Below are 18,943 nucleotides of genomic sequence, written 5' to 3'. Positions count from 1 at the left end.
TTTTATAATCTTATTTTTAATAATAATTTTTAATAATAATTAGATCAAGTACTAACCCCTAAAGTAAATCACTCTAAATATAAAATCCGACCCGAAAATATATACCCTCCACTTGAAACTCGATCTAACTCGAGTTTAGAGGTGACTTCACCCAACTCGATCCCAATCCGACTTTTGATATAAAATTATATATTATTTTTATTCAATAAAAATTGGGATCTAATTGAAAAAAATAATATATAGAGGGTTATTATTACAATTATCCCTAATATATAAGGTAAATTTAAATTATATTTAGAGTTAGGTCGAGTCGGATATTTTTTACCTTAAACTGAATCTAACCTAATCTTCTAAAAAAATACCCGACCTGAACCTTAATTTTTAAAAAAAATTCGGGTCGTTCCCATCCCTACTTGAGGGTTGAAAAAGGTTTGAGAATTTATTTTCAGTATCTTTTTCTTTTTTCGTTAATTTTTAGTGTAAACTACTTATTTAGTATTTTATTTATTCTCATATTTTTTTAGTCATTAACTTATTATTTTTAAAATTATATTTAATATCATATTTTTTCTAATTTAATCATGATTAAAATAAAATTATGATGTAGCATGATATAATAATAATTTTAAACATTATAAATAAATGAAAACATTATTATGAGTTTGCCTTTCCCTTTACGAAAAAGTAAAAAATGCTACTGAGATAGAATATGAAAACCTTAGGACTGCTAGGATATGACTATGGAAATAAGACCAAAAGCAGACTTCAAAAAAGTACTAGCATCTGTTTTCTGTTTCCGCAGTTATATGGATTGTTCTTCTGTGATTAGCACACCTGTTTATGTACTTCTTTAGTAACTTGGTGTCTTTTACTTCCATTTTCGAGATTTAGACCTCTGGCTCATTTTTCGGGTGTAGCTTCTCTCTTCGTACATTTCATGCATGCAAATGAGGTTAGCTTGCTTCGTAATTGATTTTTGCATTAAACACTTCTTATTGATCAAGTTAAATATGTTTTCACCTCAGACTCAAGATGTTGCAAAAGATTTTGGGGCAGTTTGTACGGCAGAGTTTTTCCTATTTAAAAAGGTGATCACAATATGTGCAACTTTAAAAAAATACATCAAATTGTTGGTTTTGCTCTTGACTCACCTTACCATCTTTGAATCATGTTGGCAATGATAAGTAGGTACTGTGCGATGCCATGAAGGTTTGTTTATTAGAAATTTATGATTTATCACTTTGTGATCTACTTGGAAGATTGTGGGATTAAGTCCCGGGGTCATGTTAAAGAGTTCTTAAAATATTAGTGATAATAATTAATAACTTGTTAAGCTCTCTCTTTGAAAAAGGATGGAAGGAGACCATTTGAGCTGGTATATCACGGCCAATTTGATGAATCCCGGCCAAGTAATGGTGTTCGTGTTACTGGAAGGTACGGTTATGCGATTTTATGTTTGATATGATTAATGATGTGACTTCCCATTCCTGTTGCATTAGCGAACAATCTGCTTTTTTTTTTTAATCATTTCTAGGGACTTAAGCCTTGCCATAGACAGTGTTCTTAATGGCCAACCAGTACCCTCAGATAAAAAAAAAGGTGTATTCTTCCTTGAGCACTTCCATTTTGTTCTCTTAACGGTTTGATTAGATGGATTATCTACTAGAATTCCTTATTTTCCTTTTGCTAACAGTGTTGGATACAGAATAAAGTGGCACCCGCAAAAGAGCTTGCAATCTGCAAAAAAAAAAAAATTCCAGTTATCTGATGTGGTTGAGGATCTTGCCTGTGCCAAAACAGGAACATGAACCCATTGTCTTATGGTCTTCGACCAAGCACTCCATCAATTTTGTCAGAAAAACATACCAACTTAAGCACCTGCATTTTTTATTACCCATTGATGGATTGAAGCACTCGCTTTTGTTTTATATGACACTAAGAGCAAGCAAAGAAGATAGAAGCAAAGGCCTGCTGCTATAATGATCATGTGGGATTGCTCTATGGTCCATTAATGATGTCAATATTAAAGATGTAACGGAGGCATTGGGACATATCTAATTGTCATTGCACTAAGTACCTTTTATAATATCATATCTAATTGTAGCTAATATTACGCACGGACATGGCGGAAGCTTTAAGGTTGATTCTCCGAGAATCCATAATATGAGTTCTAGATTCCACTCAATAGCATGATATGATTTATTTTTCTATGATATAGATTGGATAAAACTCATGCGAAGGTCGACATCAGACAGATAGATTAATGGTGACGTTAACGTCACTGATTAAGTCCCCCAACCTGTTTTCCTATGATCATCGAGGCATCTCATATTAAGTCCATACGTTACTCTCTTGTCTTATTCTTCTATGCCACATACCATACCATTATTATTCATTGCATCTGGAGCATACTTCTTCCTCCTATAGGTAGAAATTATTTAAAAAATGTTATTAATAACTCATTAAATAGTCTCTGTGATAAAAAATTGAATGTTATTTTTTATAGGAGACTCGAGTTTAAACAATTGCATAAAAATGTTTTTATTAATTGAGTAAGAAATTTTTTAAACAAGTATTAATTTGTTATCACCCAAACTATTTTTTCTATATATATATATATATATATAACAGTTTAACATTTGGTCATACAAAAACGTAATGAGAGTGTTCAACAAATATGATTTTATTTTATTTTATTCATATCATACGTAAAAGCTTATTTAAATACAATAAAATTACAAGGCTTTTATACTTCAAATAGTTTAATGAAAAAAAATAGTATAAGAATATCAATAGAATTGGAAATTTGACTTTGACTTCAAGGTTTTGAAAAAAGTTCAAATCCAGAAAGATCAAAGACACTGCAATTTTCGGCCATTAAATTTGCAGAAATCGTTAGCTGATCATTAACTGGGAAGCACTCGAATTGTTGAAGTCGAACCATCGGTTGAAAATCAAAGCTTGGTGCATGATTAGACCAGAAAACATCTTGTACCATTTCTTCAGCTAAAAAATTCTGCAACCCAAACGCATTAATCTGATGAGTTTCCAGAAATCCCTCGACGCTATTATCATCCACTTTTAGATGTTGCTTAACTCGAGGCATTTCTTGAAGCAGATAAGATTCCAGACTCTGATGAACTACCGGTAACTCCTGGCACTCCATCGATGAATCAGTGGTATCTTGTTCTAAAACACCCAATGGATCGACCCCTTCATTAGGCCATGCTTGAGTAAAAGGCTGGTCTAAGCTTGCGCTCTGGTTCACGAACTGTGAAAAGATAACAGCCAGATCAATCTCCGAGCCACTAACGGGAGCTGGTTGGTTCGCTGAGTCTCCATCGGAGGAACCACTGCTTCCAATCATCTGCTCCTCGTGATTTCTCAAACTACTTGAACTCTTACTATAATTCATCGAAACCTGAACCTGACCACCATTTCTGTTGATCCTGATAGACTTGCCTTGTCGAGTCTTACGACAGCCACCACCAACAGGTACATTCCGGAGGGAACCACCTTCAGTCCAATACCTTCTGCAGCCTTTGCAAAAGTACCTCGGCTGCGACAAGCTGTAGTTGTTGTAATAACAAAATTTGGTGTTGGCAGAGGCACAACGTGGACAATGTGGAGCACCTTCAACATTGGACATGCACTTTCTGTCAATAGGCCTAGGAGCTGCACACTGCAACATCTGGTCAGTACTAACAGCGAACAAGGTTGTGATAAGATTGCAAATGATGTAGTTTAGTGGGGAAAGAAGGGGCATGTGTGTTTAGATGTATGGCGTTTGATGGTGCAACTACAAAGGGAAAACGTGGGCGGTTGGCGAGCCGTCAGGACCAAGAAATGGAGAGGGGGAGGGGGTGTTGTTTTGTAGTGATGGATGATGATGTGAAGGGGTGAAGTTTGGTTTGTAGTATACTCAAACTAGATGGATCGTGTGTGACTATCTATATTCATTATATTTCAGTCATGTGCACTTCCTCATTGCCTCTGGATCGTGATTGATGTACAAGTAAAAAAAATCCTAGTTGTGGTTGCATTATTATTATACGTTAACCTTTGTTTAATTAATATTATACATTTAAATGTTTATGTGTTTTGCATGTATACATGGGCGGGATCACGTTGTGATTAGAGATGTTAGCATGAAATTATATTCTTGAAAAATGCAAATTTTGAAGTCTAGCCGTTCACATGGGTAGCATAGACGGGGTGAAAATAAGCGACAATGCGGGCATGATTAACGAAATTCTCTAGTATGAATACAGTAAGACGTTGTACGTTACTCGTGGTCGTGTGTAATCATTAGCTACGTGTCGTCCTTTCCTTCCTTTAAAAAGTAAAACTTAAAAGAGGGAATATTATTCATCTTATCACGTGATTAGCACATTGCAAGCTTATTTAGACGAGTAATGTTAAATAAATGATAGAATAATTATATAGGGAAATAGAATAAAACTACAATAAAAGCGAAGTATCTTCACTTATTGAGGTTATGGTTTAGTTATTAGTGATTTGGTACTCTTACAAAAAAATTATTTAAAATTATATAAACATTTAAAAAAAACACACACACACAAGCTTTTCAGGTTTATTAACATACATGTATGATTTTTATCTTAATCAATCCATGAGAAAAAACATGAAGATTATATTAATTATAAAATTCATATTTAATTAATATAAGACTTTATGAGCGATGATTGTATTAGTAATAGAATACTAAATTATATATTAATTGGATATTGAATTTTATTGAATGTTTAAATATAATTTTCATATTTAGTGGTGACTAAAACTTATACTAATGTTATTATTGTTCGTATGTTAACTTGTAAACTGTTAGTTTTTTTAATAAAATTGTATAATTTTTATTAAATATTTTAAATATTTTTTTGTTAAAATATAAAATCGTCAACAATTACGCATGAAACTGATAAAATTATTGATAATTGTTGACAACTTTGAAATACAAAACACGATCTCTTAGTTTCTTTCATCACATGTAGAGATAGACATTTAATCTAAATTCAATGAGTTCTGACTTGTCATCTGATAAGGTCTTGAATCTAAATTCTGACTTAATCTGATAAGGTCATTTTTTTAAAGAATAAATTGTATTGAGTCAATTTTTTGTAGGTTGTGATTAAGTTTGATTGGATTTGAATCTAAGATGAAAAAAATCGATCCAAAAAAATAATATAACTACCTCTTATATATTTATTGATAACTACAATAATATCACACTCTATATTTTTAATTAGATCTTAATTTATCTAATAAAAATAATTTTTTTAAAGAATATATATGTCAAGTTGAATTAAATACGGATTTTTAAATAGTCAAGTATGATTTTCAAAAATTAAAACATAAAAAATAAAATAATTTTTGCAATTTTTTAAACATAAAAAGTAACAAACTCCGTTAGTTTATGAGGTTAACCATGCCACCATTATAACTTATTCTTTCCATGTAGCATGTTATTAAACATCATAATATGCTCTAGTCGCCCCTACTGTTCCATACATCTATCCAATAAGAAAAGCCATTCCGTCCCATTTCACATTCACTTTTTTTTTTTAAAGAAATACAAATACAAATGGATTGATTCAAAATACATTAAAACAATTCAAATTTGATCACCAAATACAATTATAACACGTTGCACTAAACATAACTTGGATCAAGTCCTCGGATAAGATTTTCCAAGCCCAAGTTTCATTCTTTTAACATAGCCCACGTTTTAATTTTATTAGTAACAGTAGTTGGCGTCAACTTAGATGCTCGTGAAGTATATTTTGGTAAGTAACTTGTTTGGGCAAGGCCCATGGCTACGGATGATACGAAATTTTGGCAAGTGAAAATGATTTGACATTAATCTCCACGATATCAATGCTACGAAACCCTATTTTCTTATCAAAAAATTATATGTACCGAATTACAAATTTAAGTAATTATTCAAGCATGTTTTATCAAGTTTCAAACCCCTAAACTATATTTAAATGAGCAAAAGTAATAATTTGACACTGAGAAATGAAACTCTAACAGGACAATAACTTTACAACCGTCGTATTACAACTGTGATATGATTAGCGTGGAACTTGAAACTTGAAGACGCTCTTTAAAAACATTAAAAGAACACGATTTCATTAATTGATCCTTATTAGTCATGGGGATGTCCACGTGAAGACTGAGGCCTCAGCAGCATTTACGTGTATCGTGTTTATGTATTCACAACTTGAAATCATATTCTTGTTACACAAGGCAGCCCCAAACAGTGGCCTCCATACCAAACCCCTATCATTTATATAATATCATTAGTAATTACATTGGGGGGGGGTGTCATCTTTTGTAGTTTGTCCCACGCAATGAATAGTGGAGTCCCTCGTTCACCGTAACAACCACTCCTCTCTTTCTGGGATTTCATCCTTTCTTGCATTCTTAAACCCACTCAATGGCCATCAGAAAGCTTCTGCTTCTGCTTCTGTGGTTGTTCATCTTTTTGCTTGGAGCAGCAGCAGCAGTCCATGGTTCATCATCAAGATATTCTCATATGTTCAAGATGAACCCAAAGTCAGCTCATCGGATTAATTCACCACGAAGCTTCTACGGTACGCTGCCTAAAACAATCCCCATCCCACCTTCTGCTCCCTCAAGGAACCACAATGACGTTGGGTTACAAAGTTCATCAGCAACATTCCCATGAACATCATCCAACAAAGACAGATACATAGGAATGAATATCGATGCCCATGGCATGGAAATGAAGACGAAGATGGGGTTAAATTAATAGATGAATTGGTGGGTACTCTTTTCTTCTTTTTGTGGATTATTTTTAAGATATCCTCGGTTTTTTTCTTGGTATGAACACCTTTTTGTTTGTTTGTTAATGCAAATTGCAAATTTACTAGTAGTTCTTCATCCTCTGAAATTCAAACAAGTTTCAGAGTGAAATCAAAATGATTTGTTAAAAATGTGTTAAAATCTATGATCCAATAAATCTTTTATTCAAACTAAGCTTTCTTTACACCGAAAAGATAGAAAAGAAAGAAAACAAGGTCAGAGGGAGGTTGAGGCAGCTGAGTTCAACCAAACCATAGATACGTGCAAATGCTCATTTGTTACGCGGCCATCACGTCATAATGATATCCATACTTAAGTCAAATCACATGCTATCATTTTATATTATTTTTTAAAAAACATTATCAAAGTAATTTTATCCTTAATGAACGTCATAATGATATCCTTTAATTATTTTTTTTAAAATAACCTTTAATTATTTGTTTGTTTCTCAAGATCTTCGTTATTTTCTTACTTTGGTGAGGTAATCACCCTCCCACAAGTCTTCTCTTGCTTTCAAGTTTAATAAATAAAGTAAAAAGTGTTTATTGGATATTTGTTTCATTTGAAATGTAGATATTATTAAGAAAGTGTGAGTGATTTGTTAGTAAGTATTTTCTAAAAAAATAAAAGAATTATTTTTTTTATAGAGGTCAGGGTTTAAATACCAGCAGATTTAGCAGGGTGATTGAGCGTTCATTGCCAAATGATTGGAAATATTTAGAGCAAATATTACTTTATAATCAAATTATCTTAATAAAAAATATTTTCTAAAAAATATTAACATTAAATAATTATATAAATTTTAATTATATTTAAAGATTTGTTTGTTATATAAAATTTGATTATATTTAAAGTCAAAGTTTAAGTTTGAAAAACAACACTTATAATTTTTTTCTAATTTTAAATTACACTCTCTTTTATTAAAAAAAAATATTGAATTGCTCGAAATCAAGGTACATCGGCAAATGTACCATGTGATATGTCATAAGGTACTAAAATTTGGTGTTTAACAAACAAACATTTTTATTTATTTATGTCCATCCTAATTTCAACCTTCTTAAATTTTTGATATTTTTCAACCTCGCTTTATTATAATATATTTTAGGGACCTCATTCTAATAAAGTAATATAGGGCCTATATATTTCTTGAGACGAGTCTGTTTGAAATATATCTTGGACTTGTTGATTTTTGTATGAGAGTAAGATGAGAAAAATTATTTTGTAAAATTTCGAAGGAAGGGGCACTGAGTCTGAAATTAAACAAAGTATAGCATGAGACTAAGTAAAATAAGGTGGTAGCCACCACCATGGGACATGGGAAGGTCAAAGGTTGTTAATGGAGTATACTTTGGGTGTAAGAGGGAAAATTCAAGAGGGTTAGTTAGACCCCAAAAGAATGCTATGTCAATAATACAAAGTTCTCTAATCATTTCACAAACTGCCCACCAAAATTTCAGCAACATTTTTAAGCTACCATCTCAGTGTCGGTCACTTGGTTGACTTGAACCAACACTTCCTGAATTTTCTCAAAATAAATAGATTATTGAATTTATTAGTTCGAAAATGTAATTTTTTTAATAATATGGATCAAAATTATTATTCATATGATTATTTAAAATAATAAGAAAATGCTGTATTTCATAAATATAAAAGGTTATCCTAAAATAGTAGTTTGGCAAATGTTTTATAAGCACTAGATAATCAAATCTTATAAATTTATGTTTGTTGACAAAATATGATACTTAGTCATGCTCTGACAATTGTGGCCCATGGATCGTGTTTGTTTTCTAGTTTTATGTTGATATCATTCGACTCTTTTCAGACAATTTCTTCGCATTTTTCTCTTCCATTTCAGAATTACAAACCTAACTAAATGTGGATGATGGATTGATGACATCATTAATTGGATATTTTTCTCTGTAATCTCGTAATTTTTTCGGGGATAAAACCAACTAATTTTATTCAAAAAAATCAGAATCGCAAATTAAGAACATAATTAAGAAAATTTCTTTTAAACATTGAAATAAAACTAACAACTTATGATCACATAAGGATCATATAAGGAAAGATTAAATCTAACAAGAAACTCGAATAAAGATAGATACAAACCAATCTGATCACATCGGCAAATGAACCGCAAAAGGGGATCAAACTATTGAAAGACCACTGACAAACCGCAAATCAAATTCGAGCGACGTGAAAAACTATTACAAACGCAAATCAGATTCAATAGAACCTTTAAAAATTATCATTTTCTTATCTTCATGGTATTTCTCGAAAATGGCCAGCATTTTCACCTCATTTCCCCCTTAGACTTAATTGGGTGATAAAATTAGATCAGCTCTTCACCCATAAGGATAATTATCTGCATATGTTTTAATATTACGTAATGCTAAATTCGGTTTAGTTGGCAGAAATAATAAACTGTAAAATAATTCACAATGATAATGGACGCTTAAAATTGATATGCAACTATCAAAATGTTATTTGTTATTAATCCACTAATAAATAGCAAGATTTAGCATAGTATAATTGAAACAGAATTCTGATGTGGTAACTGTAAATGGAAGATCATATGCCTAAAGTTTGAATCAATTCCTCATGTTAATTCAACTTTGGTACTGTTAAAAAATTTCATGCAAGGAGTATCTACGATCTAACAATTGATGATTTTATATACCTTACAATACAAGCTAAATGCCCACAAATCAAATGGAAGAAACTAAATTACAGATGGGCGACCCTAAAAAGAAAACAAGAGGGGGAATCAAAAACAAAATGAAAAAGAGAAAACAAAACGAGGAAGAAAAATGGTTATCGATCAAGAGTCTGAAATCTCGTTGATGTGTTGGTAAGTGAGTGTCAGAGGTTTCATCAGTCCACCTATCATTTAATACAGTAAAATTGTATTATTTGTTAATAATGTTATAAAAAATAGATAAAAATTATTTTTTACTTCTTAAGTTTTAAGGATCGGGCATAAAAATGACATTCACATCCAGGCCCTCGACTACAACAACAATAAACACCATCCAATGACATTTTTCGTCGGATCTAAGGCTCTACAAAGCTGTCGGAACAAAAATGCCAAAACTGCCGACCCCCAACTTATATTTTTTGAATCACTCAAATTTTGCAAATGATTCAAACACATCAGATGCACCTTATTTCGGAATTTGTCTGCATTAAAATCCTCCTAATAACTCGTAGTATATGCGCACGAGCAAATCGCTTCAAAAAATTAATAAAATAATATAACTACCTAGTTTCCAAAAAATTAAATAAATAAATTGAAATATTAATAAATATTCATAGATAAAAACATTTATATTTACCTTCTTCACTTCATGCTCCAAATTATGGGGTAGGTTCGTAAAATTTTCATCCAAAAATTTAATTTATATTTTTTTACCATCGCATGCATCATCAGGTGGATTAATTCTGAGTAATACATCACATACGTTTCTAGGGGCGCCGACAACACCAGTAATTGTTACTCCATCAATAGTCATTCCCAGATGAAATGCAACATCTTGCAGGGTAATAGTTGCCTCAGTTAGTGTTATGATCACATGCATATGAGTGCATGGATGAAATTTTCTGTTATTGTTTAGTTACAATCTGTTAGGTTTGTTATGAGTTAGTTATGCATATTCCTCATGTATAAATAGATACTCTCTAGCTCAAGAGAGATCAAGCCTTTGTTAATGAAATTGGAGAGAGTTCTAACTCTCATTTGTTCATTTCTCTGTTTCTCGAGATAGCTCAAATGCTATTTTATCATGGTATCATTCGCCAATCCTGGTGGTGATTTAATTTGCAAGCTGCATAAAGCAATTTATGGCTTGAAACAAGCTTCTCGGGCCTGGTTTGAGAGCCTTCGAGAGTACCTGAAAGGTTCGTTTTGTCTAAATCTGATTCTTCTTTGTTTGTTAGAAAATCAGAAAATAGTGTTGTCTACATATATGTAGATGATATTATCTTGACAGAGAGTGATGCTAGTGAGGTTCAGTGTGTTATTGAAAAACTGAATACTCGTTTTTCGTTGAAGGATCTTGGTTCGCTTAGTTCTTTCTTGGTATAGAGGTGTGTCATGATGCTGATGGTGTTGTCTTGACCCAACAAAAATACATTCATGAGTTATTACATAAGCACGGTTTTGTTGAGGCAAAGAGCCTCCCAACTCTGATGGTTTCTAATTGTAAGTTGTCAGCTGGTGCTGGGGAACTTGTTGAAGATACGGCTCAATATAGAAGTATTGTTGGGCCCTTCAGTATATTATGGTTACTAGGCCAGACATTGCGTTTGCTGTAAATAAGGTATGCCAGTTCATACAATTACCTCTCAATAGTCATTTTCAGGCTGTTAAGAGGATTCTACGTTATCTTCAAGGAACATATGATTTTGGTTTACGATTTACTGCATTTTCGCGAATGTCTCTGACTGGTTTTACAGATGCAGATTGGGGATCTGACCCCTGATGATAGGCGTTCCACATCTGGCTATTGTGTCTACTTTGGTGGAAATCTTGTTTCGTGGAGTTCACGCAAGCAGCAGGTGGTTGCTCGATCCACGGCTGAAGCTGAATACAGGAGTGTGGCTTCTGCAGCTACGGATATCATTTGGATTGAATCATTACTGCAGGAGTTGTTTGTTGTTCCACATGGCGAGGCTACCTTGTGGTGTGACAATTCTAGCACGGTTGCGGTTTGTGCCAATCCCGTTCTGCATTCAAAATTCAAGCATGTTGAGCTTGATTTATTTTTTGTATGAGAAATGGTTGTTGTTGGTCAACTGCAAGTCAATGAGGTTCCTGCTTATGAGCAGGTTGCAGATGTCTTCACAAAACCACTCTCATCACCTTCTTTCCTTAAGCATAGACACAAACTCTTGGTCACTCAGCTCTCTAGAGGCTTACAAGGTTGAGGCTACAGAGGGAATATTGAAGTAAAGACTGAAGCAAAGGCTGAAGATTGAGAGTGTAGGATGAATGTTAGTGTTATGATCACATGCATATGAGTGCATGGATGAAATTTTCTGTTATTGTTTAGTTACAATCTGTTAGGTTTGTTATGAGTTAGTTATGCATATTCCTCATGTATAAATAGATACTCTCTAGCTCAAGAGAGATCAAGCCTTTGTTAATGAAATTGGAGAGAGTTCTAACTCTCATTTGTTCATTTCTCTGTTTCTCGAGATAGCTCAAATGCTATCTTATCAGCCTCCCCACGCGGTAAATAAAACATGTGCGACTCCGGTCTCCATCTTTCCACCAACTCATTTATAAGTGGAGGATGCAACTTCACACCGTCAGCAGTTATACTACTGCTATATCTGAAAACCGCTAAATATAAATAGTCAATAATATCCGCATCGGGCGGTGTCACACGATTTATATGTCACTCTAATACACGTTCATATCTCTACGAAATATAAATATTAAAAAAATATTTAAATACCAAAACAAATAAACTAAATAAATAAATAGTAAAAATACAAAATAATATTAATTAATTTATCTCATCATTTCGCCTCCAATAATTGAATATGTTTAATAGACACGCCGCCATGATATGAAATCTTTGAATATTTGAAATTGATGAGTGTGGAGATGAATAGAAGTGAATGGCCCTATATATAGCCCTTCTCTCACTCGGGAAGCGCGATTTTAAATGCAACTCAATATCTGCAAGAAGCGAGATACGTTGAAAACACGCGAAATTTATTCCATTCCCAGTGCCACGCGATTTGCAAGACACGAGATTGTTACAAGATTTTATCTTTTAATTTCACAATATATTATAATTATAATATTATTAATTATTTATTATATTTAATATTTTACACATATAATTTTCATTATTTCAAAATTTACAAAATATATTATAATTTTTTTTATAAAATACCTATTTAAATTACTATATTTATATTATTTTATTTTAATTATTTATTATATTTAATAATTAATTATTATTATTATTATTATTATATTTATTTGTTATATTCATTTAACTTTTACGTTTTAAATTAGGTTGTTGTACGGAATTCGAAAGAACCTCGCGCTCTGCAGGCCACGAGGTTCCTCATAAATCTCGCGATATTTTGGATCATAAAGGCTATCTCGCGCTTCGCAATGCGTGAGGTCATTTTATCTAATTATTTTATTGGCTTACTTGAAAAATGTGCCCACGTCGGATGTATCTCACGTGTTAGAGGGCGCGGGGATTTAACACGCGATTTACAGGCCACGAGGTAGTTCGGTATGGATGATTTGGGGTTATTCTTCCAAATAATTTTTGGATGATCATATTTTTTTAAATAATTATTTATTTGAAATTTTTAATATAAAATTACCCATTAGTACCTACTGATGCAGAATTTCTATATTTCATACCATTTTGGCTCTCTTGGAAAATCCAGATTCTCTTTCATCAACAGCATCTGACACACTAATGTTTCCTGCCTGCAAATCTGCAGTACCCTTCAGCAATCTGGTATCTGAATGACCATTGATTGAGGCAGAAGCCAGGAAAGAGCCACCAATTGAATCAGATCTCAAATGTTCTATTCCATTTGCATCTGCATAGTGAACTCCATTTTTCTCCAAGCCATTCGGAACGTAGGCTGGTTTAATGTTCTCAGTGTCACAAACTCCAGGAGGCAACCTCTCAGCCATATCCTTGAGCTGGGAAGTAAATATAAATAAATCCTTTAGAGACTTAGAAGGAGAAAACTGAAAATGGCAAAGAAAAAGCCAGTGTTGTTAAAGTATTTTTTAACATATAAGACAATGATAGGAGTCATTCAATCATCTTCAATAGCTCAGAATGTTAACTAAACCGCTATGGTATATCATGAGTATTTGTTAGGATTGCTTCGCAAGTTAAAGGAAACAGATTTCAAAAGAAGAGAACAAAATAAAGCAGAAAATAACTTGTGCTGTTATCGACCGTGTAACTTCCTTAGCAGCTTCAGATTTAACAGACTCCTCTGCAGCCAGTGCCACAGCTTCCTCGGCTCTCTTTGTTGATTTTTGAAGCTCTGATTCTTGGAGGTCTCGACCTATAACATATCCATAATCATCAGAATTTCATCAACTCAATCGCCAGAAGGCCCATCCCCTTAATAGAGATACATACTGAGCACCAGCAACAACACACGTGGGCTTAAACCGGGGTTCCTTGTCTCCATGTCCAAGACGATTTTTGTCCCCATCCCATGTGTGAATAATTTTCCTGATGAAACACTAATAGTAGATTGAGTGACAATAACCTCAACAACGGCAGCAGTATGCCACACTCCACATGCCACAGCAATTGTTCTCAATCCTGAAGAGACTCTACTTCTCTGGGATATGAAACATTTTCTCTGTCATCGTGCCCAAGACACCAAATGTTCCGTCCCCAAAAGTAAGCAGCTGTCATGTTGATGTTATCAAGGCTGTATCCCAAGGACCACATGTTACTGAAGCAACTTGAAGTCCCTCAAGAGAACCTGAACTCTTCTTTGGTATCCAATGGCTGACATCAGAACCATGACCAAGAAGTCCAGCATTGTGAGTTCTATCTCCCCATGTATAAAGTTCCCCAGCCATTGTAATGGTACAAGTATGAAATTGTCCACATGCAACAAGACCGACACTAGTAATAGCCAGTGATTCTACAAGATGAGGTTGAATGACCTCCTTCCCAACACCATGACTAAGTCGTCCACCAGATTCTTCACCCCCTGTGAAAACTTCACCTTGCATTGTAACTAGAGCAGCATGCTTGACCCCACAAGTTACATCATGTATATCTAAAACTATATTAGACTCTAAAGGCCTTGGAAGAAGCCTATCTGCTCTTGTGCTCAAATAATTGGTGTTCTTATCAGCCAAAACCATCGCAACACTATCACAGATAACCTCACCCCATATATAGACATCCACTAAAGCATCATAGTCATCTGGTGTAGAACCGTGACTTGAAGTACTTGGAGCATTAGAAACACTTACACAAAGAACATCTGAACCAGGTCCTTTTACTTGCATATTTGTGCCGTCAGAGGCTGCATGTGACCTTTTGGCCCCCTAGGGTGCCAAGTGCATCCGCCCCTGCTACTAGGTCTTTCCGATGTCGTCCTTGATGGAACAAGCTGGAGGTCAGGCATTCACCGGAAAGCGACGGGTATTTACATCAAACCATTTTGTTATCAAGCTGATCTAATGACTGATAAAGCTATCATATTAGCCGTGTTAAAGAAATGGTTCTGGTTTTACTGAAAGTTTCACAGTTATAATGAACATCAGCCGGAAACACATTACAGTCTTAATGAAGTCAGCAGCTTAATGCTGCTGCTGTAAAATGGCTAATATTTTGCTCATGTTTTGTCTTTGCAGGCACTTGATTTCGAAAAAGATACACGAGAGGTCTCCTGTATTTCTCCGCAGCTATGATGATGTTGAAGAAATTAAAGCACTGTATGCTGCTCGAGTGAAGCTAGAATAAAAAGGCAGTGTGGGTTTCGAACAGTATTGAGAAAGCTTCCGAACAGTATAATCTGAAAAACTCATATAGTTAGAGAAGCAATTAAAATCTCAGCTCAAAGAAGTTCCAGATAAAAACAAAGTTCGTGGCATCAAAAGGTAGACAGTAAATCGATGCATAAGGGTGACAGAAATACTGGGTTCTATCATTTTAGCACAATTAGTAGACGAATGAGAAAAACTCGGTTCTCTTTGATGTTTCGTTTTTTCTCCTATTTTTGGGTAAGGAAGTGATTGAATTTCAAAGAACCTCAACTCCAAGGTCGAGCACTTGAGTCGGAGGGATTGATAGTGCAACGATGGAGCAATAGGCCATTAACAACCATACATAATTACATTTGTTTTTCGTTTTGGGGAAGGAAAGTAGTTCGGCCTAACTTTATCTCTCCATAGCCAAAACCCAGGCGGGAATTGAATTGATTAACACTTCATCCCAAAAGGAGAGAGGACGAAGAGTAAAAGTATGAGTTGATCACTTCTCGTGTTTGCTCGCTGACAAAGTGGCCACCATCCATATCTATCGTTTTTTTGATGAGCGAGGAAGGGGAAAGAAAGGTCTCCTAAGCTTTACATGGATTCGGGGAAATAGTTTGACATCAGTCACACAACCACCCACCATTAACAAAACAAGAGTATTTATTAATGGCTTTAAAAGTATTTTTACAACATTGTAAATTGCAGTCTCAGTAAATCAATAATCTTTGAGGTTCCATTTTAGTCTCCAACCTAGGCTACATAAAGTGTATTTCAGCCTTAGGGTTTTCGTTCCAAAGATGGATTAATAAATTCGATGTGCAATTATTATTGAAGGCTGTACCATATATAAATTATAAATTGTTTTTACACGTTTTAGATTTAGACTCAATGTAGGTTTAAATTCATTTAAATATTTTTAAATTTAAAGTCAATATCCAAATTAAAGCACCTAAATTAATAATGTTTAAGTCGGTGATTTTATTTTCTAGTGATTAAGCAGTATTATGGATGGACGTACGTCGAGTTTAGGTAAATCCTACTCTGAAAATTTTATATTTTCCACTTAAAACTTGATTCAATTCAGATTTAGGGTGACTTCATTTGACTTATTTTTTTTACATAAAACTCGACCCTGACCTGACCCGACCCAACTCTAAATAAATATACTTGTAAAAAAATATTAATTTTTTAATAAAAATATGGATGCAATTAAAAAATAATAATATATAGACAAGTATTATTGTAATTATCCCTAATATATAATGTATAATTATATTATTTTTAAGTTAGGTCGGGTCGAATTGGGTAGTTTTTACCCTAAATCCAAACCTGAAATTAGAAAAAGACTCAACACAATAAAATCTGATTAAGTCAAAATCCGTCGAATTCAAGTCTTATCCTATTTTAAGTGTACAAACCATCTCTAAAATATTTTATTAATAATAATAATAATTGAAATATATGTAAGGTTAAGTATTCTTTAATGTTAAATGCACAAAATTGTACCCAACAAATGTTGTACAAAATCTTTCTATTGAAAATACATCTTTACGCTAAAAGATATCTTATTAAAATTAAGGGTAAAGTACGTATTTAATACATAAACTATTAGTTTTGATTAGTTTAAATATCCTTAAACTTTAAAAATAATTCAAAAAGCATACCTAACATTTGGTTTTTGTTTCATTTTAGTACCCCATCATTAAAAACTTAACACGTTTAGTACATAAACTATCACTTTTGGTTCGTTTCAGTATCTAAACTTTCAATTGTTTTCAAAATTTAATGTTAAATTCTGAACACGGGTACTAGAACGAAACAAAAACTAAACTTTAGGTACGATTTTGAAAAATTGAAAGTTTAGGTATTAAAATGGACCAAAAATGATAGTTTAGGTATTAAATGCATAGTTTACCCTAAAATTAATAAAGCAAAAGCATAAATCAAACTACTCTAGTGATTAAAGGGATTGTTGTTATTTTCAAATATCTTGAGCTCAAACACAACGTATATCAGAAGTGTTTAAGCATTCATTATCAAATAAATCGATTGTATTTTAAGCATATACTATCTTATAATCACTCTTAAATTAATAAAGAATAATATAACAAAAGGAACAAAATTCAAACATTTATTGTTTGATCCAATAAAAAAAACATTTATTGTTTGAATGAAGTGTGAAAATGAAAAAGAAAGGATTTGTTTTAAGATTATAATTATTAATCTATGTATTTATTTTCTTTTAAATGAATGCATCTTATGTTGATAAAAAATCCTAGCTTACTTTTATGCGTTTCCTATGTTTTTATTCCAATGGTTTATTTTCACAATTTTACTTTTACCGACTCTATAATTACTACTTCCTTTGTCTTATTAAACGTGTCTATTTTAATTTTTAAAATTATTTATTCAAAATGTCCTACAAGAAAAGTCGACATATAATGAAGTAACATTTATATTTTCTTTTACCCTTACATGTCCTACTATTTTACACCTATCAAAACAAATATATCAAATTTATCAATCACTTTTTAGGGAAAAAATGACATTTCTCTTTATAATGTCTCGAAACCTGGGTTAGTAGTTCGGGTCAACCCGAGACTCGTTTTAGAGCCCAAAAGATTTAATGAATGGGTTGGACCAAGTTTATTGGGAATTGCACTGAGTTGGACCCAAAAGAATTAGGAAAGACGATGATTTTCTTGTGGGCATGAAAGTGTAGGGACCTAAAGAGTAGTTTACCCATTTTAAGTGAAGATTAAAACTTTCCCCCATTTTATATCAGATTCCCGTGAACCAAACCCCAAAATTAACTTACCAAATACTCTTCTCATTCTTCCTTCTAGAATTTTCCATTTCCCTTCTTTTCAAGAACCAATCTTCAAGCAATCCAATCTTAGTTAGCTTGAGCCAAGGTAAGATTATGAATCACAATTCTTCAAACTTTAATTTAAACCCCATTTTACAAGTTTTTCTCTATGGTTTTCAAAATAGGGTTTTGGGAGGTTTAATAAATCTAAAGATTCTAGGACTAAAAAAAGCCTCTATAAGACTAAAAAAATGTCGCTAAAACAATGTTTTGCTATAGTGGTCATTTTTGTTAGATTTAGGTTATTGAAAGTATTCTAAATCCATATTTTCATTACATAGTTAATTTAGAAACTTCTTTTCCTTATTTTGATTAGTGAAAGAAGTGGGTGAAGCCTTATGTTGAGTTAATCGATCGATGGAGTTGGCCAAGAGGGGGGTGAATTGGCAAATAAAAATTTCGGTGGAAGCTTTGCAGAAAATTAAAAAGATTTGCACAAACGATTTAGAGTGGTTCAACTTTCTCAACCAAAGTCTACGTCCATTGCCTTAGCTATCCACACTAAGGATTTTCCACAAATTCACTAATTTGTCTTTCTTTTGAGGATAAAGAATAACCTTACAAATCCCTCAAGAATTATACCCCAAATTCTTGAGAACACTCTCTCCCAAAGAGAATAATACAAATTTTGCAAACTTACAAGAAAATCCTCACAATACAAGATGTTTGCACAATTCTAGAACAAAGAAAGAACACTCAAGAATAATACAATTGAGCACAATAAG

At 33.0% G+C, this 18,943-nt stretch overlaps 1 protein-coding gene and 1 pseudogene across 1 annotated transcript; both read right to left on the bottom strand.

Annotated features, from left to right (window-relative positions):
* Nucleotides 1-2,800: 2,800 nt before the first annotated feature.
* Nucleotides 2,801-3,766, bottom strand: LOC120182608 (dof zinc finger protein DOF1.2-like). Its single transcript, XM_039187537.1, has one exon. It carries the CDS (start codon nucleotides 3,764-3,766, stop codon nucleotides 2,819-2,821), a length of 948 nt encoding a protein of 315 aa, XP_039043468.1. The 3' UTR covers nucleotides 2,801-2,818.
* Nucleotides 3,767-12,023: 8,257 nt separating this feature from the next.
* On the bottom strand, nucleotides 12,024-15,689 carry LOC120182606 (annotated as a pseudogene).
* Nucleotides 15,690-18,943: the final 3,254 nt, after the last annotated feature.

This window comes from Hibiscus syriacus, unplaced genomic scaffold, assembly GCF_006381635.1.
Source record: "Hibiscus syriacus cultivar Baekdansim isolate YM2019G1 unplaced genomic scaffold, ASM638163v2 tig00112698_pilon, whole genome shotgun sequence".
Lineage (NCBI taxonomy): Eukaryota > Viridiplantae > Streptophyta > Magnoliopsida > Malvales > Malvaceae > Hibiscus > Hibiscus syriacus.
This window is presented reverse-complemented; position numbering and strand designations above follow the sequence as displayed.